Source organism: Pocillopora verrucosa, chromosome 4, assembly GCF_036669915.1.
Source record: "Pocillopora verrucosa isolate sample1 chromosome 4, ASM3666991v2, whole genome shotgun sequence".
In the NCBI taxonomy this organism is placed as follows: Eukaryota; Metazoa; Cnidaria; class Anthozoa; order Scleractinia; family Pocilloporidae; genus Pocillopora; species Pocillopora verrucosa.
In genome coordinates this window covers 13,519,837-13,546,265 of record NC_089315.1, presented here as the reverse complement: position 1 = coordinate 13,546,265, position 26,429 = coordinate 13,519,837, and the positions used below count along the sequence as shown (strand labels likewise).

Genomic DNA, 26,429 nt, shown 5'->3' with positions numbered 1-26,429 from the left:
AGTATGACGGTGCTGCGGCTCAATAGGTCTGATTGAAACACCATATTGCCCAATTCTGATAAAAAGATAAACAGCAGGGGTTGGATGATTTCCAAATACACAGGCCTTTTAATGGGATGAAAATGACAGCACAGTTTCAGCCTCAGTGATTTGGCTCACGTAGAGAAAATTCCGCACTAAAATAATAGTTTGCTGACAGATAGCTTCTCATTTCCTGCCCTTAACACCCTGAGAAATAACAGCGCTCAAATTTAAGGAATCAAAGATAACGTTACCGTTGACAGCTTGACCAAATAGGTGCGCTGAAAGGAAAAATCTTTTGGCACGTTCGTGCGTGTTCCTTATTTAATTCCTTTGTGTCTGAAACGCAGAAGCAATACTTTCAAATTACATTTCGCTCTCATAACCACAGCGTACGGTGATAACCATGCGTTGCGTTCAGAGCTTTATTTTCGGTCTCTTCCTGCTCCAACTGGCAAGAGGCGAAGACAATATATTAGGTAAGTCATTATGTGTTGTGGCGGCAAAACTGATTATCTCTGCTTCAAGTTGAATGAGTTTAGCAACACTCGTCATCGTAGATAAAAAAAAATAGAAATAAGAGTAAGACGAAAGATGACCGGCATTGAGATTTTCGTTTTGAAATTTTGATTACGTTATGTATTTATTTCATTCTATGCATCAGTGAACTAAGTGTAGAACGTAACCGGACCTGTCAAATATTTTCTTTCGGGATAAGTTTACCTTCCTTTTTTTCCACGAAAATCCTTGCGATGAAGCAATATAGATACCATGTGGTGTTGGGTGCCGCAACCAAAGCAACTCTTCACTCGTGGGGTGAGATGACATATTATTTCTCCAGAGGAGAGCTCCACGATATCAAAATAGCCCAAGCAGTGGTATGTTAGATTTTTTCCAATCTCAGTGGGGTGCTCAGGGTAACAAGGATAGCGCAGGAAGTGAAACGGATCGTGTAACGCAATAGCTGCTTCCGCGTTCGCGCGTGGTTAACGCGATTACACGTGACCGATGAGTAATTAGTTACGAAGACACGTTTGTGAGGATAAAATTGAGTATGTACCTTTAATGCAATTCGTTTAATTGACCACAACAGGTATCCTATATAAAATTGGTATTCAACGGCGCAAATTTCCTTCTGACTCGATATTTTTGGGTCGTTTAAGAAATCTACGGCTTTTATTACTCGGCACCAAATGATGATCTTTATTTTTTGTTTTGATAATAGGTAAAACATGCCCACCTCCAGAAGCTCCGGAAAATGCTGAAACAATTGGCAATAATACGGTTGGTTCCGTCGTCAAATTCTTGTGTAAAGAGGGCTTCTATCGACTTGGAAATCCTCATAGAATCAGATGTCAGTCAAATGGACAATGGACTAAACACAATGTGTCTTGTGTTGGTCAGTATAGATTAGATATCAAATAATTTCATCATGGTTATGATTCTCCATATATAGTCGAACCTGTAACAAGCACTCACCCACCGGGAATGCGGGAATGGCGGGATGACTGCCTAATACAGTTTCAACAGTTTAGGGTACTAGAAAAACGATAAACAACGCCACTTGGGAGGAAAAATGTAACAAAAAGTACTTTAAAGATTATTCTTAGTTTCATTTGGGTGGTCCCGTTTCTAGAGACCGTTCAATACAAGTAGAGGACCATAAAAACAGGCCGCTGGGATAAAATAATTAAAAATGATTAAGGGGAAGAAATTCGGGACTTTGACAACTGACTGTTTAAGACAGGTGGGACTGTAACAATTTATGAAACACGTCTATTTCTTGGAACTGATTGTTTTGTTCTCAAGATTTCTGTTTTAAAATTATTGTTCCATATTTTAATTTGCTGATGTTGTTACGTTATTTCCCTTAATTAAATGATATACAGTCGTGACTCATGTTCTATTTTTTCAGTAACGTTGACGATGATTTTCATTTTCTAATTCTATTTATTTTAACTTGATGTAGTTATCGGATCCTATCTCTTTTCAGCTGTAAGTTGTGGAGACCCTGGATCTCCCTTGAATGGAAAACGCAAGGGCTGGTTATTTCAGTACAATAACAGTGTCACTTTCGACTGCCATCGCGGTTTTAAACTGGAAGGCCCCAACGCAAGAACATGTCTTGCGAACCAAACCTGGAGTGGCACGCAGCCAATTTGCAAACGTAAGATTACATTATGCAGCAAGATGTTCTCTTGTATTTTAAAAATGTAGTATACGATTAAAACGAATCATCATGACCCCGTGTCAATGAAGACAATGGATGCAACTAAGAGAGAATAATGTACCATCTTTCCTCTTGATGTAACAGAATCCAACTTAAATAAACAAACCCTCATTCCGCTGACTTAGTTTCCTGTTATCTAGTACCTTTTTATACGTACCTGAGTGCGTTAGGTCCGGGTTACTTTGGAATCCCTTCATTAAGAATGCCTTAAAGCGTAGACATCTACCCCGATAAAATGAATGCTTGTTTTTCCTCGTCAATGCAATATAGTAAAAGTCAAATAGATGGATCAGTATCGCGATAGAATGAGCCATCGCTATGACGAAAAATTTATTTGATTGATATATTTTAGCTGTACCCTGCGAGGAGCCTCCAAAAGTACCTGACGCAGTGATGTTCGGCGGTGGGTTTGTTTTTGGAGCACACGTGTATTACACTTGTAATGAAGGGTATAAATTGAAAGGACCAGATACTTTGACATGTGGGGAAGATGGAAAGTGGGTCGGTGAGACACCTGTTTGTAAAGGTGAGTTTCTTAGTTGACTTTCGTTTTGTACCTTTTTTCCTCTATACATGGATGAAGCACGGAGTAAAGTGAATGAGTAGCTTTCAAATATACCAATTACTTAACAATTAGAGAAGCGTTGACTTTGCTCTGTTGCAAAGCACACAGGAAGCGTGCTAGAGCACGAAAGAAGAATAGGGAGAAACACGAGACGTAGTCGACTTGAAAACAAAGTCCAAAAGAGAACAACAGTGTCGGCAGCACGCCCTATATTCTCATAAAGCACGCTACAATAAGCCAATCAGAATCCCAGTTAGAATAGTTCAAATAATCTGATTGGCTGTATAAGACTAAAGCTGTCAAAAATGTCAAACCATGTAATTTCACATTCTGCAATGGTTTACAAACTGAAGTAGTCCGGCAGGTCGAAGTTTTTTAGGGAGCGACAGTGTAACCGATTGATCACGGGTTGCTGGACTGATTGTCGCGAGTTCAAGCATCACACCTTGCTACTCACTAGATTGTTCTTGTTTGCCTTAAGTGCAACTACCTGGCTGCACCTTCTAGAGAACCAACTGGTCCACCTCCTGCTAGTTGGTATTTTTTTAACACTAGGTTTATTTACAATTTTTTCTTTTTTTCATTTTTTTTTTTTTCTTGAGAGGAGAAGACCCATTAGGTAGCTATCAATTGAGGCCATTGTTTTTATTACTAATATTATTACTATAATTATTTTTATTACTGTTATTATTATTTCCTGTTTAGTGGTAACGTGTGCTGATCCCGGTACACCTCAACACGGTTCAACAAATTCAACCGGCCCTCCATTCTCTTATCTGTCAATGATCTTCTATAAATGTAACGATGGATACATTTTGTATGGATCTGACAGGCGCTCTTGTGTTGGTGAAGGGGAGTGGACTGGGGTGCAACCGTTTTGTGTTGGTAAATAAGTAAACATCTCTGTACCTTTGATTAATGATATCATGGTAGTACATCTTTTATTTCGCTTTATCATGTTTCATGATGATCAGTTTCTTTTCCTACAATCATTGCACTGTTTTAGTGCTTATTTCGGTTTCTCTTCCTTACTATTAACTTACACTTTCATTTTATCATTTTTACACTCCTAAGTCCATTGTCAATCAATCTTCTTTTCATTTTTTCTTACTTTGTTTTTTAAAACTGCTTCCAGGGGTTTCAAAATATTTTGTGAAAAGTTTATTAAGGGCCATTAGGTCGCCGGCTTGTTTTGAAACCCTGCGCTTCTAGTTTTACCTCAGCTTCACTTTCTTAAAGTTCATTAACCTCATAAGCACGTTGTCCAGAGGGACAGGCGAATTTTAATACTCGAGTGTGTTATTTTCTCAGATTTATATCTATCTATTTATCTATTTGTTTATTTTATAGAATGTGCAGGTGTTAACACCCCAGTCTTTGTCAGGAATGGCCAACGTTTCATCCATGGAATAATTCAGCAAAAAAGCAAAAATATCGTGACAGTTCTGATTGACTCATCCAAAGAACAAAGAGACGTTGCGATATTTGGACCTGGAACACAACATTACATTATAGTAGAGGACAAACTCCCATCTCCGAAGAACATCTTCTTGGGAACGCGTGTGATTGTAATGCAAAGAGGAACGTACATCTTTGCCAAGGTTGACGCGATCAATGGTGAAAAGTATTCGGTAACATTTGAGGACAAACAGCGGACTAAGCAGAATGTGGCATTAGAGCATATCCGTAACTTGTTTCCCCCGACATTCTGTGGTAAGTCAGTCATGGTACCTTTATTTAAGCTAAGAAGCCTATTGAAGGGTTGAGGAAATTTTTATTAGCCACCTTCAACAAAATCTGCCTGGATCATGCGGTCAATCTGCCCAGCTCAACGTCCTCTTCTTTCTTATATAACTAGCTAATACTTTCTTGTAAAAACCTGACGGTCGAGAAACTTTTTCCTTTAAAAGTCTTACAAAGTGACATCCAAATGAGGACATGCTCTTTCTGTTTTATCCAAGAACTAGACCGCATCTTACGAAGAAACTTTCCTATGGCTTTTAACTGTACATGTCCCATTAACCAGCGTCTTAATTTATTGGCCTGAGCCAAAAATGAAGCTCTTAAAAACTTTGGACTAGGCTCAACTAACAGCTGCTTTTCGAGAAATGTGCTCGCGCTCCTTGGAATATAACTTAGCCACTAAGTTATATCCCAAACAGCGCGAACTTAACGCTCCAAGGAGTGGAACTTAACTCTTGGCAGCACGATTATCAAAGACTACGTATAAGTCTTATATTTATTACTCTTGACAAAAGGTGAAAATTTGCACCTAATCTAGGCCAGTTTTCTGAAATTACCCTTTGATTTATACCATTACAGCAACATGTTCAGACCCTGGAAAGCCAAACAAAGGCTTTAGAACGGACAACTTGGAGGAGTTTATTGTAAGGACCGAAGTGGAATTTGGTTGTGAAATAAATACCCGTCTGATCGGATCAAGTAAGAGAACTTGTCAACCAAGTGGAAGATGGTCTGGAGAACAACCGACTTGCGAAAGTAAGTGTAAGAGATACTTTGAAATAGGCATAGTGTTGAAGGACAGAAACGAAAATCGCCATGACGGCAGTGTAAATGATAAAGAGAGATTCGCGTTGGCAAATTAAAGAAATGCAAATATTGCAGACAAACCTTTAGTAAAAGCTCGACGTCTCAGTGGCATCATGACGCCGTCAACACCAGAATGGTGATTATTCAAAGACAGAAGCAAGAAGACTTGATAGAGGTGGTAGTTAATAGAGTCTTTAACATTTTATCTTAATTAATAAATGATCTCCAACGCCTCAATCAGCCTTTGCTATGAGCAGTCTAAGAGTATCTAAGACTTTTGTATTTATTAATACCATCAGTTACTGTCTATATTTTTTTAGTGAGCTAATAAAGATTAGACCCAGTAAACATAAGGTATCAAACAAAGACCCTGGCACAAATAGAGTCAGTTTGCTCGTTAAGACACAGGCCCACCCTGTAATGATGTATTTTACTTCAGCTAGTCTGAATTTAAACGTGCACGTCAAGATACTGTTTTCCAAGATGCATAAAATAAAAATGAATTTGCTAATAGTTACTTCGTGCTGGGACCTCGATGTCTTTCCTCCAAAAAATGGCAAACGAATTGGTGATGACTTTTCTATTGGAAGCACTGTGACCTTTTCCTGTGATGAGGGATATGAGCTTGACGGAGAATCGAAGCTGACATGTCGCCCGGATGGTCAATGGTCTGACCATCCACCTTTGTGTAAAGGTACGACAAAGCAGTGCGCCTTCTTTGCTTCTAGCCTGTGGTGAAAATCAGTAAAGGCTTTTACTTTCAATTTCTAACCAGATTTTAAATAGTACGATTTCTGATGGATCTCTTACTGTTAGCTATTAGAACTTCTAGGCCTATCTTTGTGAGGGGGGGGGGGGGGCCAGGGGTGGAGGAGTGCCATCGCAATTCTCAGTGATCGCTGCAAGGTCAACGGGTGACTTCTATTACTTACGACTTCGTGCATTATTTAAATCAGAGGCCTCTATCTACGCACACTCTCTCACCTCTCTCGAAATGTTCCACTGCCTGTTTTAATTATTGCTATAGAATTTATTTGCTTTTGACTCTAAATATGATCGACTATTACGCATCTCTTACATTTGTAAGAAAATTTGAGGCTGTTTGGTCAATGAGAAGGATCGTTGTGCGAACGATTACTTAGATATGGAAATTATAAATTTTACAGATCGTTGCGAGGGCGTGGTTTGTAAACTTGAAGAGAAGTGTGTCTATAACAGTGCCCAAGGGGTCAGATGCGTCTGTCGTGACAACGTGGACTGCCCTGCCGATTTACAACCCATCTGTGGTTCGGATGCGAAAACCTACAACAATTACTGCATCATGAAGGCGACTGCTTGTCGAGAAGGGAAGAAGGTGGAGAAGGTAGCAGATAAGTCATGTTCTCCTGGTATGTCTTCTTTCGTCTTGTTCTTTCAAGGTTTCTAATGCTTAATCGCCTATCAGTTGCTAAAGCTAATACCAGCCAAATAAAAACCCGATTACTGGTGCGATTTTGTTTGTTTGTTTGTTTGTGTGTTTTTTTTTAGAAAAAAAAACATGTAACATATGCAGAAAGGCAGTAGTACGTTACATGACTTTTGAGAATGGTTGCGGCAAAAACAAGTGATAATAGATAACATGGGAATCATCATGTTAACCCTTTAACTCCCAAGATCTCATTAATAAGTCTCCTTACTGTATGCCAAATGATTCTCTTATGTTAGTTTGGAGAATTTGGTATCGGATCAATTAGTAATCCCATGATTGATATTTTCTTTATTCTCATCACTTGTCTTTATGATATTGTACAGATATAATAAGGAGAAATTCTGTCTTGGTCACTTACGGGAGTTAAAGGATTAATGAACTGGAATGTATTGGCCTGAGTATAAAGTCAGTGTAATAATGAAAAAAGATATCGACAGATCACTAATCTGTCGTGTTCATTCCACTTCTAAAATAACTTATATTCAATTAACAGGTGGAATTTGTCAGATAAACCCTGCAAGCAAATGCAGAGCTTACTTCAGAAATTTTTATTTCAACGTGACAACTAATACGTGTCAGCCAATCGTTGCTGGTGGTTGTCACCCAAGCGGATGGAATGGTTTCCCTACCATGGAAGATTGCAATCGCACTTGTTCTGGTAGGTGGAGCAATTAAAGATTTTCGATATTTGGGTTAATGGATCGGTTATTATTTATGTTTGGGGGGGGGGGGAGGGAGGGAGGGGGTTGAAGGATTTTGATAGTAAAATTAACGATAAAATTAACCTAGTCCCCGCTAAGGTTCTGTAATTTGCTTATGATCCCCCCCCCCTTCATTCGCAATTTTCTAAAGTCCACTCTTTATACGCGGTTGGCGAAGACTGACCTCCACTCCGTCCCCCAGTGAAAACCATGTAATCCCCCAAATCCCCCAGACCGATGATAAAGAATGAAAAAAAATACATTGCTGGATCTTTTTTCAATACCATTGCTATAAAATCGCTATAAGTTACTATAAATTTGATTTATGCAATGCTTTTAGTGGACGTATGTAGCCAGCCTACTGAGCCGGGACCGTGTAGCAACACCATACATCGATGGGCATTTAGCCCCAAAGCTGGTCGTTGTAAACGATTCAACTATGGAGGCTGTTTTGGAAATGAAAATAACTTTGACAGCAAAGAAAAATGCAATAAACGCTGCCCTCCTGTGATTACTGGTAAGGTGTTCCTGCCGCTTTATTTTTCGTTCCTTGTTTTTTGCGGTTTTTCGAAGTTAAGAGATTAAGAAGAATTCTCTGGGAATCTTCTGGTTCCTCTTGAATCGATCAGATTGCGAGTGATGGTCTACGTAGTAATCTTCATAAACGGGAGAAGAGTGTGCTGAACGGGAGTCACGCTTAGGCATTGGATGAAAGAGAGCAAAATAAATAAATAAATGAATAAATGAATAAAAAAGAGCAGGGACGAGGGAGGAGTAGATACATTGTATTTCTGAAAAAAAATTTTATTTCTCCATATTACATTTAATATAAAATCACTAATGATCCTTGCTTTCTGATTGTCTCTCAGTTGTGCAATATATTTACGAGTCGCTCTAGTTTGTGCTCTTAATCGCAGCTTTTAAAGCTGACGTTGACGGTATTTTACACTTTGTGTTACTGAACATGGTGAAATTACATGGTTTTTCTTAGAACAAGGAAACAAAGCCTGTCCAAGATGCATTCAAAGGAAACTTCGTGAGGCATGCAAATCGAGCAGTATCGGTGAGTTGGCCTGTTGTCGACGCACGTTCTCCATGGAAATAAAGAGCGATAAAAGTGAATTAAAAGTAATAGTTGTGACGATGGTAGTGATAAAAAGAGAATATTGCTTTTTCCCTGTATTTGGTTACCGAAAAGGTTCCAAGCAGCCAGTTTCGTTTTCACAAACGTTCCACCGAACCCTCTACCGTGGAGCTCTTTAGCCCGTAATAGCAAAACATATGAACTAGCATCCCGATCGCTAGATGTAGTGCTCTCAGTCAGTTTTGTCCTTCTATCTGGGCTACGCTGCGAAACTTTGGTTGGTCAAAACTCACAATAATAAACTTACCTCATTACCACTCTCCTGATGTGTGTAACTGGGTGTTTGGTATTATAAGATGACTGGAAGGATTGAGTTTGTTTATGCGGTGAGAAACGCATGTATAGTACATTTATTATCCAGAGATCACGGATAGCGATCATAGTTCGAATAGATAATGAGGGTCGACCTTGTGCTAAAATTTTGTGTCTTGTGTTGTTTCCTTTCTTATATGTCTAAACTTTTCTTTAAACGATTGTCTTCACTCTCAGCTTTTGTAGGCGAAGTCGATAGGGAATTGCGACATGATCCAGTCAAGAAACAAGCTCGTTATCTGGTCGTGATAAAGAACGTGCTCAGGAAATCTGAGGGATTTCCTACATTGGGAAGTGTTGTCGTGAATATTCCTTACAGCGAGTCACCAGACTGCCCATGCCCTTTGCTACCCGACCAAGAAACGTTCCTTCTGATGGGAGATGTCGTGGTTGAACCAAAAGGCAACAGTGCAAAAGTTGACATATCTGTCACTAAGCCGGCGGTTGTGCAAACGTGGAGCCAAGAGCTCATTCAGAAAATGAATAGAAAATGCAAAGATTTAGATTATCGTGAGCTACTGTAATCTTCCACAGTTTTATGGACAAGCCACCCTTTTTTAATATCGATGAAATTATAAACAATTTAATTGTAGAAGAGAATTAGATATTTTGACAGTGACAGCAGGCTCAAAGAACACGTTCTAAATTAAAAACATCTCAGCTTGGCTTTAAACTCAGAGCGTGCGTTTTAATCAGAGCGCGTTCTCTTTGCAATTGCTTACTTGTGATTATTTTGTAAGAATAATGTAACTGCTTTTTTTTTTGTTCAACTTCAGCCGAGCAGACCTGAAGGCACTAATCTATCTAGATTCAACCATGACTCTTGAGATCATGAATGTGAACGATTACTGAATGTAGTAGGTGCCAATATTTTTCTCTCAAAATAACTTGCATTAAACTAGCAAAGGTAACAAACTAAAATAAGTGCTTTTAGCTGTTTGGTAAATAAAAGTTGCATTTTCTAAGTGAGTCAGCGTCATTTATTCATGTAGTATTTCTGCTTGAAGAATTTGTCATGTTTGCGTTATCTTTCTTTTTTTCTTTTTTTTTTCTTTTTGTGTGTGTGTGTTTTTTGTTTTTTGTTTCTTTTTTCACGCACGCCTTGCGCTTGCCTCCTTGCGCCGGGAAAGCACCGAACGAAAATGACGCCGTAGACTTTATTAGATAATTTCTAATTCAAACAAAGCTGCCACTCAAAGCTTTCTCTTTTGCTGAAATCCTACTATTCGAAATTTGTTTCGTAGTTTCTGTTTTGATCTCCCTTGCCTATATGACCAGCTTCAAGTGGTAACTTTTTACGGGGCATCTTATAAGCTTGGTCTTGTCGATAGAAAACACTGAAAACCACATAAGGAAAATCGTACCAATTAACTACATTACTACCCGCAACATACTAAAGGAAAGATTAAGAGTACCTCAGTTCCTTCGCTTGACCTTTGTGTGACTGAAACAATGCGCGTGACGCGCGTGACTCTCATCGCGACTAGGACTTAGTCTTCATGAGTCTTTACAAGCCTAAATAGAAGGCTTGGACACTGTACCTACTGTTTTTTGTTTATCATGTGACAGTCATGGCAGAGTGATTCAGCGCAAAAATACAGTCTTTCCACGGAAAACTTTTAGTTCTTAAACATTACATCCAACGTCGGATTATTATTACCTGGGGAACGCTCTTACGACAGAAAGGAAGCTGCAGCTTTCATAACTTTTTTTTGCAAATATCGACGTCATCTCACACAAACAGTGAATTGAACTTTTAGCGAAAGATGTCGTGAAGATATTTGTCCAGTCCTTCCACAGTTTGTTTTCGGTTGGTTTTTGGTCATTTATTCACACAATGAACGCTATCATCGCCCTGTGTCACTTTTGCGAATTTCATGGACCAAGCGTCTTGTTCTGTACTCAGGTAATCCTTGAAACCGACTTTGGAATTTGTCTGCTACATAGCAGTCCACATACGTATAAAGATTCAAAAGATTTATTCAGCTATGCCTGTACATTTTTCGGCATAGTATAATGCTGTCGCTAAATGATACCTGCACGTTTATTTTACTGTTTGTAAAGAGTTCTTAACCATTACACTCCCGGAAATGACATAACCTGTCTATTTTTCCGAAAACAAAGTCATATCTACATTTTTAAAGTAAATTATACAGAGCTGGAGACTGGAGATTTTTTTTCTTTAGTTGGCTTTGCTTTGCTGATGAACAAGCACAGAAAAGTTTACCAGCGACTTGCTCCTATGTTCAATGTATGCGTGAGTTGAGTTACCAAACTAATTTTGCTCATTAGGGATCGAAATGTTATGTTCATGTACTTGTAAATGGAAACACCTCAGTTGATCACACAGAAGACAGTCTTCACTGACGATTGTAAATACAGATGAGAATCATAAAGTCAGCTACTTGATAGTCCTGAGAAAAAATTAAACAAAGACACCATCTAAACAAATAACTTATTTATTTATTCATTTGCAATATTTATGCAGGCCGGCTTAGTTCAGCTTCAAGCTAGTTTGAATGTGGGCCTGCTTACTGAAATGTGTTGATAGGAAAATTCTCTCTCTTTTTTTTTCTCTGGTTATAGGCATTTCATTGTGAAGCTCATGACCCCTTAAAGGGAACCAATACCTCTGTTCTAGAATGTGGAGCTTGCAACAAACGGTAATTGCATGAACGACACTTTTTGTGTGCATGTGTGAGTGTGTGTGTTTGGAATTCGTTGTTTTGAAATTTGTTGGTAAATTTTTTTGTACATATGTGCTGCTTAGTTATCACAGATTTGTGGTATTTGTATTGACAGACACACAAATGCACTTGGGATCAGACTGAGAACATTTTTTGAAAACCAACCAGTTACAATGGCCCATCATGCTCTCAAGGGTGACATGAAAGATTAGTAGCAGTAAACAATCAAAATGCTGATTAGATTTGTATATTTTATGGGAAAAACAGTAATGCTCAATTGGTAATGTGTCTTTCAATTGAAACAACCTGTTTTACCATATGGATGCTGTGATAAGTATTTGATTACAAATAGTTGCATTTTCTTTTCCTCAGGAATTTTACACGGTTTGGGTCAGATACTCCAGGATCAAGTACACAAGGATCACGCGATGTCTGGGCATCATCCAGATCAAGCCAATGTGAGGTAAAACAACATTGACGACATGAACAGATAAGCTTGTGGATATCATAATAAAATGATCTTTAGGCCAACATATGTGTGTTATTGACCAAGAATAATGTCACAATGGCTGAATATAGGCCAAGTTTTTGTTGCAGATTGTTTCCAAAAATGTATGATAAAACAATTGTTGAATTCAGTTTTTATGAATTACGTTTAAGTGAATTATCAAACCTCATGTCTGTGTAAGCTTTTGGCCTAGCAGATAACTCAGACCTGGGTTATAAATTGATAATTCTTGTTATCATGTTCAACCTCATCCGATAATTGCCTATTGTTGTTCTGATGTTACTGCTGTAGTCTACATGTAATAGAGGTACTCTTTGACAGACTTTTGAACTAACCAACTGACACAGCACTTATCTGACAAAATGCAAACAGGCTCTGATGACTTGATTAACTGCCTTATCAACTTTCTATAAACTGAATATCTCACTGATGGTCTGAAGGGATGACTTACTGGCTGACTCACTCGTTGGCTTGTTGATGGACTGACTGACCAATTGATTGTAAACTTCTGTAACTGACTGCTTTGTCATGAAGTGATTACAATAGGCCTTTTTACAACCCCAAGATTTCCGTATCTGATGTATACCTAACTTGTTACCTTTGTCTAACCATTTTTTTAGGCTTGCAAGTCTCTGGATCACACCCATGCAGGATACATCAGTATAGATCATGAAGCACATATCAGTTACTACAGCAACAGGTCACCTGAGCAGCCAGAGTTATACAGCGTAGTAAGACAGGCTTGTGTTAGAAGGTAAGAACTGGCTCATAGATAACTTTAGTGGAAGGTAAAGCACCCTCTTATTATTAGTCTATCCTGTATTCTTTATTGAATGCCACAGTGAAAAAAATGGCGAGTCCTTGCTTGAGAGAATGAAACACAGCACTATAATTATGCCCAGGTTTCCATAATATTTCAGCATTATTTGTCATTAGCCTGTTAAACCCTAACATCAGTATGCATATTCTCCATACTGTTCCATACTGTATTCCCCATTACATTTCCATTGGTACTTACAGGAAGAATTTGTGAAGAAATCAAGAGCTTCTTAAGACTGCAAGCATTTCCTTTATGCTCGTGACCTCAATAGTGATTCAGGGCTGAAACTTGAATGTGAAAGCAATCTTCATAGTAATGAACACTAATTGAGCAGTATATGATTTTCATATATTCACAGTCATTTAGGGCTGAAACTGTTGGGTGAAATTAGATACTTAGCTCTCTAAGGGTGTGAAGGGTCAAGTTGTTATTCATCAAGCTCTGCCATTATATTCCCTGTTGAAAAGTGAATTTTTTTTTAATGTTTCATCTAGTAAAGTTGACACACATGTTTTTGTATTGCTTTGTACAATACCTTCACTCACTTTCCTTCCTTCACCAATGTTAAAGTTAGGTAGCTCCCTGCTCCTCATGGCTCAGACTCTGAGGCAGCAGTACCTGTACCCCTCTTTTAAGGATGCAAATAAATAGTGCAAAGGCACAATCATGGAATGTGAAATTCTCAGAGTGGGAGTTGATCAAAAAAGCCCTAAATCTTACCCTCCTCTTAATCCTTTATCCTCTACACCTTACACTTGAGCTTTAAATTTTTTTTCTAGTTTGAGCTGTGAGGTGTGTCCAGGTCGTGAGGGTCCAATGTTTTTCGGAGAGGAGACATCAGGATATGTTTTCACTCACACCTTCTTTCTGAAGGATTCTCAGTCAAGAGGATTCCAAAGATGGTATGTCAAACAGCAAGAAACAGTGCACATGTCACGGCTTAGAATAATTATTACAATGCCAAAAGATGTGTGGGGAAAGGCTAGGGGATGGTTCATTATGATACCATTTTTATATAATTATACATCTACAATGAAACACAACATCCATGGAACATCATTGAGAAAGATTTCTGTAATTAGCCCTCGTACCATTAAAATGTAAAGCTGTTCATTCATCATATACTGACAAAACTTTAGACCCTTTTTGAAACATTTCAAAAAATAACAATAATTGCTGTTTTCCTTATTCTTTTCTATAACTCTTTTACTGAAGTTCCCCTAATTCCTAATCACAAAGACCAAAAAGGGTTCCTTTTTACGAGGTGAATTCCATTTTATGAGGTTTCCTGTTAATGGGAAAGGCCCTCACCAAAGAGGTAGGGACATTATGATTTTTATCCTTAGAGCAGTTGCCTATGAGGGGAGCATTCCTATAATGGTCAAGATCCCTTGCCTCTTTTTCCACTGAAAAATGAATGTCCCATTGTAGGTATTTTACACAGTCGAACAGTTATTTGCAGTTGTGATATTCACCATATTTGTGATAAGTCAATTTCTCTCTGTGGTACCGGCATTGTGGTACCTTTCCTTTCTGTGACAACATTTTAGAAAGAAAGCTTGAAGCTCCTTCAGGACATAATGATTATCATTTGGGTAGTTAGGTTACCAAGAGGTTTCAAAATGATCTTTTAATTGTACATATAGGCACACTCCTTACTCACATATTTCTATGTTTCTCCCAAGGTATAGCATAATTGCAGTTATGAAGGATCGCATTTATTTGGTGAATTCATGGCCATTCCTTGTGAGGTACATACAGTGTACAGTATTTGACTTGTATTCATATTGCAAGCAGGATGTCTTCCCATCAAATGCTGGCAGTGGAGAACACCTTAGGAGTTGTCTCTCCTATCGCAGCATTTGCTGACTGAATAGTCCCACCCTTGCATTGAAGTGTCTGTTACAAGTATTAGAAACAAAAGTGGAAAGTCATGTAAACTGTATGTGCAAAGACATGAATGACATGCTAACAGCAAAAATGAACACAACTTCTCTGCAACAATTATGCTCTGAGAAAGGGCCAACGCGTGAAACATCAGCTTTGTAACTCTTTACAGTGGCCAATTTTCATTATCAACTGAATAAATTTAGTATCATCAACTCAGTTGATAAATACTAAATTACCTAATTTTTCTGCAACAGTGTTCACCTAAATTTACACAGTAGCTATTTTCTCCAATTGTATGATACAATAAGAGAAATAGTATTGAAGACTCTGTCTTGATTTATGGCAGCTGCTCATTACCTCACTTTCATACATGTATCAGCAGTAGTCTAAGAACCCCTTTTGACTGATTGATCATCAGTACCTTTACAGAGACCTCACTGTAAATTTCGCAGTTTATGACAATGTTAATGCCACTATAACAGTCACTGTGACTGTTATTGACTCTGTCACTGTCAATCTCACTCTCATTGTAATTTTCATAGTCACTGTTATTCTAAAGTGTAAGTTGTGAGTTTCTCCTTGACACTTCCTCTTAAAATTTCAATGTTGATTGATTTCATATACAATATATCTTATTTTTGAGAATAATTATTTGATGTTTCACTAAGAAAATGTTTTACAAATTTGTGTTTTTTTCTTGTTTCCAGCAATTTCAGGGAACTGATAGATGAACTGCAGGCTAAGGTATGCTCTGTTATTTTGAATACCTGTTTAAGTGCAGAGATTTTCCTCACTTGTACTGCAAGAAGCTGAACTCAAACTAAAGCATTCAAGCTTCAACATCATCTGCAAATCCAACAACTGGTTTACTACTGTATGTAATGGAGCCTCAAACCAAGAAACACAATAATGAGATTTTTCATGCATTTAGGCATCCTTTGAAATGTGCATTTTAAAAGTGGATGTGGATATCAGTGTAAATCTCTAGCAAACTTTCCTCTTTCCTATATATCAACAACATAGATTTTTCAAATTATTTGACATTGTTCAGTTTTAAGTAACCAGTCTTCTCTTATACTAAATGTAATTTTAGGCAAATGCAGTTTATGAAACAGAACATGCAGAAAGTGTTCAGAAAGGACAACACATTCAGCCTAGTGCAAATGGATTCCTTCATGCTCCTGGTAATACTATCTTTTTATGACAACTGCATGTACAGTATATCCAGAGACTTAGTTCCAGTCTTTGTTTTATTTATCATACAAGAAGTGCAAAGATTTCTTTTGGAATACTTTTATTTTTCCTCTTTTTTATGATTAATAGATATTTTCAGAAGACAGCGAGGTGGAAATAAAACTTACAGAGGGATTGCAGACATATTAGGAGATAAGGTATCAAATGCACAAAGGTTTTTTAAAGAACCAAAAAATTATGTCTTTTGTACTTGACTGTATTTTTCACAAATTTTAGAAAATTCCTCCTTTTCCTTCTTTCTGAAGTGCAGAAAAGTCTTTATCATTTTGTTAATATTCAAAGACAATTTGCCTCTGGAGAGCAAGATTTAAAGTCTTTTCATTAACAGGAACCATCCAGAGTGCATTAGAGAGATACATGTACCTGTTGGTCATGGCTTGAAAAAAGTAGCCCAGCACCACTACATGTGTTACAGCATAACTTAATAACTTTTTATAAGTGACCTAATTTTGACAAATCCTATGACACCTCAACTTTATTTTCTATCTAAGTTTGAAAATGAGCCATTGGCTTGACACCCTTGATCCAAAAATCTAAACTCATGTTTTAAATCATTCTATAAATTTATTCATTTCTCCACTTACATGTACCTTGTTTCTTGATTCATGAAAAGGACTTGTTTGCTACTCTTCATCAACGGTTTTCATGGATGTTAAAAGCCTGTGGAAACAGAATAACTGAAAAGCTTCTAGAAGGACCACCAAGAGTATGTACCTTTACATTGGCTGTATACAACTACTGTATAAGCAATGAACAGTGGTTAAATAGCATGCAATTATCATCTTAACATCAGTGAGTTTGTTTCACGCAACCTACATCTTCATGTAGTCTATTCATCATTTCAATTGTCACAGTTACATGTACACGTATATATTGTCCTAGGAGGAACTACTGACAGATCTTGAAGCTCATTTTGAGGATGATGATCTTCAAGGTAAGTCCACATAGTTTAGATGATTTACTTTTACAATTTACCTGCACTCAAAAGTTGATTGCTGCACTTGCAGCAGCTACAGTTGTAGCTAATAATTGTTTTAATGTTTATCCTGGTCATCTTTCTTTTCTCTATCAATTAAAAATTGATATACAGTACATTTCATTTTGCATTTGTGAATATGAGTGGTAAAGATGATAGGTAAATGATATGTAAAAAACAATTTTACTCTTGTACACCAAGTTTTTTTTGGTTCATTTTCACAGAAACGTCTGATACAGAAAAGGAAACTGAGAGTCAAGAAGGTAAAAAAAAAGTAACATTACACAAAGACGAATTTGTTTAACTGTGTTACTAGGATGGTAGGTGTTTAATTAACCTTTAAACCCCAAAGAGTGACTAACATCTAATTTCTCCTTTCAATATCACCCCCAAATTACACAGAAAGGTCACAAGAAATAAGGAATGATCACCAACTATAGTAGTTCTTTATTGTTAAACAAATTCTCTTGTCAGCTCTTCAAGAAATGTGTTGAGAACAGATTGGAAATTATGTCTACTGATGTTAGGGTGTAAAGGGTGAAAGCCAGTTGAGGGCAGTAAACCACTGCCTTAATAAGGCCTCTCATTGCCATCCCTCTTCCAGGCACAGCCGTTTATTACACCATGGAAAATTAATTGACATTCCTGGGATAGGAAATAATGGCTGTTTTTGAACGTAGCAAAATCCCAATGGTGACCCATAGTGTACGTGTAATCTGAAAATACATGTCTATGCTATATAGGCAAATCTCACATTATAATAACTTCAGTGATTTATTTTCATCACTTGATACCCAAGCACACTTCCTTTTTAGCTAGCCATGAACAATAATGATTGAGTTATGCTTTGTAAATTCACATAATTATCCTTTTCGCCGTTTTAAGTCTCAGATAAAAAGGCATACAGTGTTCATGTAGTTACATGACACTACTGTTATAAAATGAAGTTCCTCTTTGAATGCTTACCTAATTTTCACCCTTCTTTCGATACACTTGAACAGTGGAGGGTCAGGGGAAGGCAGAGGAACAAGATGAGAAACTTTTAAGTTTACCTCAAGATCTTCTTTGAATTTTGCATATCTTGATTTTCTAATCAGGTGAAACGACTGGGCCAATTTTTACCTCTCTTCAACACATTTTAAAGGTACGTTGCTTGTGTTTGATGCGATTTAGTCTAACAGTTGGAATATCCTATCCACTGATATCCGTTTGGTCGCTAATGATGATGCACCTTCACGATGAATCAGTCAATCATTCAACTAGTAGTTACAGCTTTTAAGAGGAGGGGGATGGGGGACGGGAACCCAGGAGAACAGGGGGCGGGAGAGGGCGGGGAGCGGGAACAGAAATTAAGAAGGCATTCTTTTTTTTTTTATTTTTTATTATTGCTTATCATCTAGTCTAAAATCAGAACCCAGCAAAGTTAATTGATCAGTAAATCGATCAATCGATCGATCGATCAATCAGTCATTAAACCAAAAGAAACAGCTCAAAGTCAATCAAATTTTAAGGGCCACAATTCGATTGCGTTGCAATTTTGTGCGAAACTGTCATCGCGAAAACTAACTGCGATGACTTGAAGTAATTCCAAAAACAGGTGAGCTACAGTCGTAACTGAGTTGTAATTCTATCAACTTGGTATGCAGGTGTTGGGAGGTCACAAGTTCCATTTGTTAGCTTTTCACGTGATTCAAGGCAATCAAGTCATTGTGCGCGGTGAGAAAAGAAAGACTGTTGAATCAGTCTTAAATTGCTTGCAGGTGAGAGATACATATAAAAAAGGCTACACCTTAGATTATTTCGTGTTAGATAGTGGAGTGTAAACATTATTTAATACGTCTATTCATCGATTTTTGTGGGAAGCGTGTTGGCGAAATTGAGATGGGTTGGGAGCAAAAGGCCCTGTCTTGGGTTAATCTAATAATGATGATGATGATAATAATAGTGATAATAATAATAATAATAATAATAATAATAATAATAATAATAATAATAACAATACTAATAATAATAATGATAATAATGATATTAATAATAATAATAATAATAATAATAGTAATGAGATTTAAAAGTGGGCACTCCACGAGGTAGCTCTTCTTGTCCACTGTTTCCAAGTTGAATTGGAATTTGAAATTTTGCCTTTTGTGGCGGGAGGAAAACTGGTGGACTCGGAGACAAACCCTCGGAGCAAGGACGAAAACTAACAATAACTCAACCTACATGTGGCACCAGGTCTAGGAAACGAACCCAGGCCGTAGGGGTGGGAGGCAGGTGCTCTCACCATTGCGCCTTCCCCAATCCCCAAATTTGATGGGTTTTTCTGCACATTACTTTTCTGTCATGGTGCCTAGTGCCACATAATGTGACAAAATGAGTAAAGATTCTCACGAGGAACTGGTAACCAAATAAGAACAAAATACCTCTCACTTCACGCCACACAAACCTGCATGACTTCTGTCAATGTGGACAATTGAATTGTTAAGACCTGACCCCCTTGAGCGATATTTCGGCCGTTTGTCTCTGTTTCTTATTCCTTTGTTTACTGGTGCGCTTGTATAAGCATGGACTTTGTGTTCGCTCGTTAGGAAGTGAAGTCCCAGCTGCCTCAAAGTAACTCAATCACTCAGTAGCACTCTTTGCCGAGTGCATACGTGTCATCGATTTTTTTTTATTTATTTGTTAACCCCATTAATCATATCACACCACCCTTTTTCAGGTACTGATACCGAGTGGTTGTTGTTCGTGTATTCCTTACAGTAAGAAATACAAGGTATAGTTGCGAATAGAAATATGAAAACAGAAATTGATAAAAAAGTACTCCTCTCAATCAGTTATGCAGAATGGAGTTCAGTTTAAGTTAGGGCCCACTTCGGTCCCTGGATGTACATTTTTTCTATTTGTTCGTTTCCTTTTTTTCTAATCCATAATTACAATTATAATCATCACTATCATCATCCATGTAAATATGTTGAGAAGGGGGCCTCATTTAAGATGGGTCGTAAATTCTAGTCGGAAACAGCTTAAGAACACGTTACCTTTCAGAACTCGTTTTTTTAAACGTGAAATCTATAGTAATAAATAGCTGTCAAGAGCTTGGCCTGGCTTGAAAGATGCCCTGCAAATTCTTTTGTGTTATGTATAATCATTGAAAAGGACGGGAGATCTTTAGAGAAGATTTCATTAGCTCAACTGCTTTGAAGATGGACGTTGACTTTAATATCCTCCTAGAAGTTTTATATTCACGGCACTAGTCAGCAACTTTTCTTTTTTTTTTTCTCTCTCTCTCTCTCTATTTATTCTGTCTGACTCGTTTAGGATTCATGGCGGTGTAATTTCCTGGGTCTTGCTCCTGGGGTAGAGATTCCTTCGCATGTGTTGTCATCAGATCTCTTTGTTTTGCTTGATATCATATCACCTCGAGAGCAGGTAAGAAAAAGCGTTGCCGCAGTGATAATCCCAGTTATTGCCTTTTCTTGATACTGAAATAAAACTGACTTGAATATGAAGCAATTATACTAATAATGTCAGAGGTCAGAAACCTGTTTGTACCACATTCGTCATCCTTCAGAGCTAGGTAGAATCACAGGTTAGTTCCTAGGATTTGCCCTCTTTGAATAGTTACCACCTCTTCAAAATTTCCATCCCTTACCAAGGTCCAGGTCCCTGAAGCTTCTGGCTCGGAGCAGCCAAGGTCAGTGTATTTTTTTTCTGATTTCTTGAGTTATAATCAAGTAGGACAAGTTTTGATGGTCGTCGCGGTAAACGTTTTGTTATCACCTTTCTCTTATATTGAAATAGAGACGAAGAACAAGACTTTCTTGGGTATGGCTTTGTTGTTTTTGGTAAAGAGAATGCTACAGGTAGGATTCAGTCTCTTTTCGTCTTAAAGGAGGTCTTCTTAAGTATTTCGTTGCTGTTCTTGTTGTTGCTTTTTTCTTTTTTTCCTAGAGTATAGTTAGAAATGCGTTTTGACCCAATGAGGGATCTAATGTTTTACCTTCTGTTGAGGGTTATGATCAGAATCTAGATGACGTACCCCTGATGCATGGTCATACTGACCGATCACAACCGACTTACGCCACTCGAGTCTTGAGCCAATCACATCACGGCTAAACTGACTGATCATTTTACACGAATCGGACTTAATGAATGACTCGAATGACAGTGGCACTTCACTTGACTTTGATGATGACATCCGCTCAGGTCGTAGAAACATTAGTCTCTACTACCAGCTACAGTCGTTCTCAGCACTAACCTCACCTGGAAGATCAGACTACACGATCATACTATATTCACTGCTACCTAAAACAGTCTTCATCGGGTCCATGCCAAGCCCCTAAAATGTAGATCCTTTTGAATCTCTGGCTGGTTCTTATTGGGTAGTCTGTGCTCTTTCAACTATATATGTAGATCCCACCGTTCTCCAGAAAGTAGAAGGCGCCCTGGCGAATGATTCTCTCTCGGATGCAGTTTTTGATCAGCTGTTGACTTGTCTGAAGGAAGAATGGATGGAGTAAGTTGCAATTTAACCCTTTAACCCCTAAGAGTGACCAGCATCTAATTTCTCCGTACAATATCACCCCTGAATCACACATTAATGTCATGAGAATATAGGAAATGATCACTAAGTAAAGAAACTCTTGATTGCTAAACAAATTCTCCTTGTCAGCATCTTAGTAAATGTACAGTGAACAGTATGGAGAATATGAATACTGATGTTAGGGTGTAAAGGGTTAAAGCTTTCTGAATTTTTTCGAAAAGCATGCTATCCCCATCTTACTCCCAATTTCTCACTTTTTACATTTTTTTAGCAAAGTAAAAGTGATTTTCAAGTTTTCAAGGTCAGGTCCAAGTACCAAGGAGGATAAAGAGAAGTAAGTTTAAATCATTTTTATTTTCTTTAGCTAGATAACTTCGTTCCAAATCTTGTATCAGTTTGAGTCCTGCTATTTGTGGATAATTCTCGCTGATACACGCTGCTTTTACCCCATCAAATTTCTTATATAAAAAATTAGGGTGTGATATCAGCCGTGACATGCATGACTATAGATCACGTTTTTCCCACTGTTCAAACGTTTAATTCAAACTTTTATCTTGCAATCTTCTCCTTCCTCTCGAATTTTATCCATCCGTCGTACTCAATGTTTCGCGCTATCATTTGATTTTCGGGATAACTTTTTCAACTGAGTTAATAATATAAATTGGCCACCATACGTAAAGAGTTTCTAAAGCTGAGGTTTTGTCAGAGCGAGCGACGAAGAGCTAACGCTCTAAACGTCAGCTTTGGAAACTCTTTACGGTGGCAAATCTACCTTATCAACCAATTTACAAAACCAAATTATCCCGTGATACCCTCCACCCGCACAGCTCTATAGTTTCTTAGAAACTTACCCCTGATATTCAAGCTAGTTTGGTCAAGGAAAATAATTTTTTAAAAAAACAGAGAATCGGGGACCGCTCCCATTTCATTATCAGTTTTCACGCAGCCATATTTCCTCATATCTTTTACGGATAGTGGCATCAGCCTCATATTTACACATTCTTCTTCAACCACGAGAAGTTTTTATTTTGAGGAACACATTCGCCTATGCTTTGTATGGCTGATCATTATCTGGAGTTTGATTTAATGGTACCTTGTTATACCCGTTTCAGACTTCTGAAAATTCTTGGTGCAAAACCCGAAGACGAGATTGTTTTGAAGTTTTGGATGACAGGACTCAACAAACAGTACCGTTCCCATCTGCTGACCTGTAGCAGTACTGGCTCATCCTCTTAATCCTCGTTTACCAATCCAACTTGTTACGACTTTTCTTAGTTTTGTGTCGTGATTCCTGCGGCTCTGCAAGGTTCGTACCGAGCTTGCAGGTGTCATACTTCCTTGCTGATTAGCTAAGGAAGTCTTGCTATTGTCCTATTTTTACATCACGATCGGAGGTACAGAGAGGAACCCTTGAGGAATATTGTGGCGTATTAATCATACCTGATGTACCAGCAATGCCGGGCTTACAAATGCAGATTTTGCAAAATCACTGCGGCACTCGCTCAAAGGCACAGTATGATACCAGATATCAGCCCTTTAAAGGCGCCTTTTGCAGCCGCTGACCATCCGTAAATGAGTTCAATAAGGAGCCCATTACTCATGGGCTCCTGGCTCAACCCAAAATTCCCAACTCATAGGTTACATGCACCTAACCCTTGTCTGCAGTGCTTGGGCTTGTTTATTCCTTCGTTGATTTGACAATTGCTTTGCTACTTGTGGTTGAAGACGCGTTACAGAGTGAGAAATGAAGGAAAGTTGTGAAAATGTAAGCGTTTCTCTACAGAGAAATGCCTTTAATTCATTTGCTTAAAATTTAAATGAGGAGTTCAGCATCGTTTCCTCATATTGTTCCTTTAAGAAGTTGCTAAGGGGAAAGAGCTGGGGCAAAAACGGAGTGATCTTTCATTGCATATGTTTTAAGATCTTTGAAGAAGCACAGCAGTGAAATTTGAAAAATATATACGCCTTCTCCCCCATGGAAGGAAATTCCTTTTAAGTATTGAACTGATGTTGCAGGGTTCTTATTGAGAACTCACAACCGGAAGCAACTTAACAGATCATTACATGTAATACAATTTGATTAGCGCTTCCCTCTTAGTTCGTACCTTGCCCCTTGTTCCTGGGAATGCTAGTTCCTCAAACGTCAAACATCACCACTTTTTACACTCCACAATCTCACATAAAACTGCGTAAGGCACATTCTTTCAAATATTATATTTCGAAACTGAATGTTCAAAATCCATGATCTCATTTACATTCATGTGATCAATTCAATCTGTGAAGTTTGCTTCTGTTTCTATCCTTTCATAAACTAAATAGACTCGCTTCAGCTGATGTTCTGAAATGGTGGGGTTCAAGAACTCTTCTTTTCCAAAGGCTCTTCTTAGCAAAACTGGGGGTTCTTGGTCAGTGCATTGGACTGGATCTGCTGATGGTAAATAATTTATCGTCAGTCTAAACGATTAGTTTCAAAGACGATTTGGAAACCTCTTTACCGAAAATTTAAGCTGAGATAGTGTTGAGTCTGTGTGGTTTGTGAAGATTGTGTATCTTTGTCCGTAGTATTTACTCCTCCACTTTCCGCTAGACATTGTACTTAAGTGATAAACCAAATTAAATGAAACACTAATCGAACTCTTACAATCTAGCGATAGCTTTGGTAATCAAAGGAAACAACAACACTGTTGTTCTTGAAGACGCTTAAAGGCAATTTCGTGGGATGCGTCGGCTACTGGGCATATCATTGGAAAGAATTGTGCAGTTACAGTAAACTACTTTGGTTGGTCAGTTAGATCAGCCATAGAAATCACTGTCTAAAATTTTTAGTGTTAAAGAAGCCATGGCTGTGTTTGTGGTTGAAAATAGTGAAGAGTGGCGGCCCAAAGACTTGGAATTTGACCTACTAACTGATCTCGTGTTTGTTATCGCCTGTTTCATCCCGCCCAAGAGCAACAGCACGGTGAAAACAATTTCCGTTTCCGTTGATAATGACTTCTCTCCTTTGAGGACATACATTTTCAGCCGCCGTAATTTGTTTATCAAAAACGTTAACAAGTACGAGAACAGGCTGTACACACGTACCGTAAATACGGTTGAAAGAATACTGATTAGTGGTTAATTTTGTGATATTTCGAGGCATTGCGCTATGTCAATTTCACAACAAACCTCGGACAAGGTAAGAGGTTAATCGACAGATTCTATTTCAAAACGTACGCGTCTCTCGTATCGACATTACTTAAATCCATTTGTGATATAATGGCGGCGAAATAGCTGTGATCTCTCACCAAAATCGCGTATTTTACGTCGAAACAACCTTACGCAAACACAAGAATCTAATTTACTGGCAACTCATCATTCGTTGCGAAGGGGTACGGAAGATGTCAAACAATTTAAGCATTTAAAGAATTTGCCGAGTTTCGTCCGAAAGGAACGCTTTGCAAACCTTACCGTAGGCCTGCCACCCGCCAAGGCACCCACGGAATGACGCGTAACATTTAACATGTTATTGTGGTATTAACGTATAGATATCGATGAGTTCACGTGTATTTCCAATCGTGTCGTGCATCTGTAGGATAGGCCTGGTTAATTTTCCTTAACTTTTTGTTAAGTCTGTTGACCAACGTTTGAGTATTTCGCACGTTCAGTTCATGCGTAGGGCTCAACCGATAGCTGAAAATATTGATAAAAAATTTAACAGTCCGGTGAGAAATAGCGCGTACCTGACTGACAGATGCGTCCATAACTATAAGGTTTGGGCATATGGGGCGGATAAATGTACAGTTCTAGGGCGATATGCCGTCAGTATTAATAGACTTTCTGTATAAATCTTGTTGATCTGGAGTATAATATTCGACAGTCCAAAGACACAATATCGATTAACTGTACTCTAGGATAATTAAAGCCACCCCTTTAGTCTTCAAATCAAACATTTGCGTTTCCAAGTCATTGATGAATAAGTAGCAAGGTTAATATAAGCTACGGTAGTCTTGCATTTTCTGTAGCAGAGTAACGTAAATTATTTTTGCGAAGAACAAGCGACACCCGGAAATCGAACTCGTCTACCCTCTTTAAAGTTTACATGCGTTTCCAAATGCATTGTGGAATGGTAACCGGCTTCTTAAAGGAACTAGTCACCTTTTGGTCGTTATGCCTGACTCAAGCAAGCATCCTTCTTTGAAATTTCCAACATTTGTACTTTATTTAGTAGTGAGGCAGTGTTCACTACTGATGCAATGCACGTAAGATTTGAGACGCTCGCAAATGTTGCTCATTTCCCATTTACAAGATCACAAAAACCCTTAATCACTTGTTATCCTCCCGGTGTTGAATTGGCTATACTGATTTGTGACCTGGTCCTGAGGACGCGACTTAAACAAAAATTTTGGTTGGCAAAATCTCCGCAGTCCACAGCAGCAACTATGTGACGCTGGCATCTTTCATCGACTTTATCCGCGACTGCAACACGAACGATCTTGAAAAGTTGCCGTTAAAGTCCGTCAAATCAGCGCTTTGAAAGTCCTCAAGCGCCTTGTTTGCGTGGGCTTTGAAGTTTTTATGACGTACACCCACGCTATGTTCTGGGTAACCGAGGTCTGTTTTCGGGTTTTCTAGGAAATGCGACTGTTTTTTTCTAAGAAAGGAGTTATCGTTTTTCCTGGTATTCATGAAGTGGCGCAGGGGAGAGGGGTGGAGATAACAGTAACGTGACTATTCCGGCTTTGAATAAGTGTAAGATTTTTCCAGAAATCGTCAACAAACTGGTA

At 38.2% G+C, this 26,429-nt stretch overlaps 2 protein-coding genes across 2 annotated transcripts; both read left to right on the top strand.

Annotated features, from left to right (window-relative positions):
- The first annotated feature begins 276 nt into the window (after positions 1 to 276).
- LOC131771088 (complement component receptor 1-like protein) lies at positions 277 to 9,956 on the top strand. The gene is made up of 13 exons (XM_059086842.2): positions 277 to 500; positions 1,247 to 1,420; positions 2,015 to 2,188; positions 2,604 to 2,777; positions 3,522 to 3,701; positions 4,167 to 4,529; positions 5,139 to 5,315; positions 5,881 to 6,060; positions 6,533 to 6,754; positions 7,328 to 7,492; positions 7,876 to 8,052; positions 8,527 to 8,598; positions 9,169 to 9,956. Exons 1-13 carry the CDS (start codon positions 428 to 430, stop codon positions 9,513 to 9,515), a joined length of 2,478 nt encoding a protein of 825 aa, XP_058942825.2. The 5' UTR covers positions 277 to 427; the 3' UTR covers positions 9,516 to 9,956.
- A 594-nt stretch (positions 9,957 to 10,550) lies between these two features.
- On the top strand, positions 10,551 to 23,500 carry LOC131771062 (folliculin). Its single transcript, XM_059086817.2, has 21 exons — positions 10,551 to 10,897; positions 11,578 to 11,654; positions 12,051 to 12,141; positions 12,807 to 12,940; positions 13,786 to 13,908; positions 14,692 to 14,757; positions 15,604 to 15,640; positions 15,990 to 16,080; positions 16,220 to 16,287; positions 16,764 to 16,856; positions 17,033 to 17,084; positions 17,351 to 17,389; positions 18,224 to 18,270; positions 18,773 to 18,886; positions 19,843 to 19,896; positions 20,442 to 20,552; positions 20,780 to 20,817; positions 20,925 to 20,986; positions 21,537 to 21,639; positions 21,938 to 22,000; positions 22,779 to 23,500. Exons 1-21 carry the CDS (start codon positions 10,829 to 10,831, stop codon positions 22,900 to 22,902), a joined length of 1,656 nt encoding a protein of 551 aa, XP_058942800.2. The 5' UTR covers positions 10,551 to 10,828; the 3' UTR covers positions 22,903 to 23,500.
- Positions 23,501 to 26,429: the final 2,929 nt, after the last annotated feature.

Coding starts and splice junctions, on each gene's coding strand:
- LOC131771062 (XM_059086817.2), top strand. CDS start 10,829: ATGAACGCTATCATCGCCCTGTGTCACTTTTGCGAATTTCATGGACCA. Junction 20,553..20,779: donor TCATATCACCTCGAGAGCAG/GTAAGAAAAAGC, acceptor TCCCTTACCAAG/GTCCAGGTCCCTGAAGCTTC. Junction 22,001..22,778: donor ACCAAGGAGGATAAAGAGAA/GTAAGTTTAAAT, acceptor TACCCGTTTCAG/ACTTCTGAAAATTCTTGGTG.
- LOC131771088 (XM_059086842.2), top strand. CDS start 428: ATGCGTTGCGTTCAGAGCTTTATTTTCGGTCTCTTCCTGCTCCAACTG. Junction 1,421..2,014: donor ACACAATGTGTCTTGTGTTG/GTCAGTATAGAT, acceptor ATCTCTTTTCAG/CTGTAAGTTGTGGAGACCCT. Junction 6,061..6,532: donor CCATCCACCTTTGTGTAAAG/GTACGACAAAGC, acceptor TAAATTTTACAG/ATCGTTGCGAGGGCGTGGTT.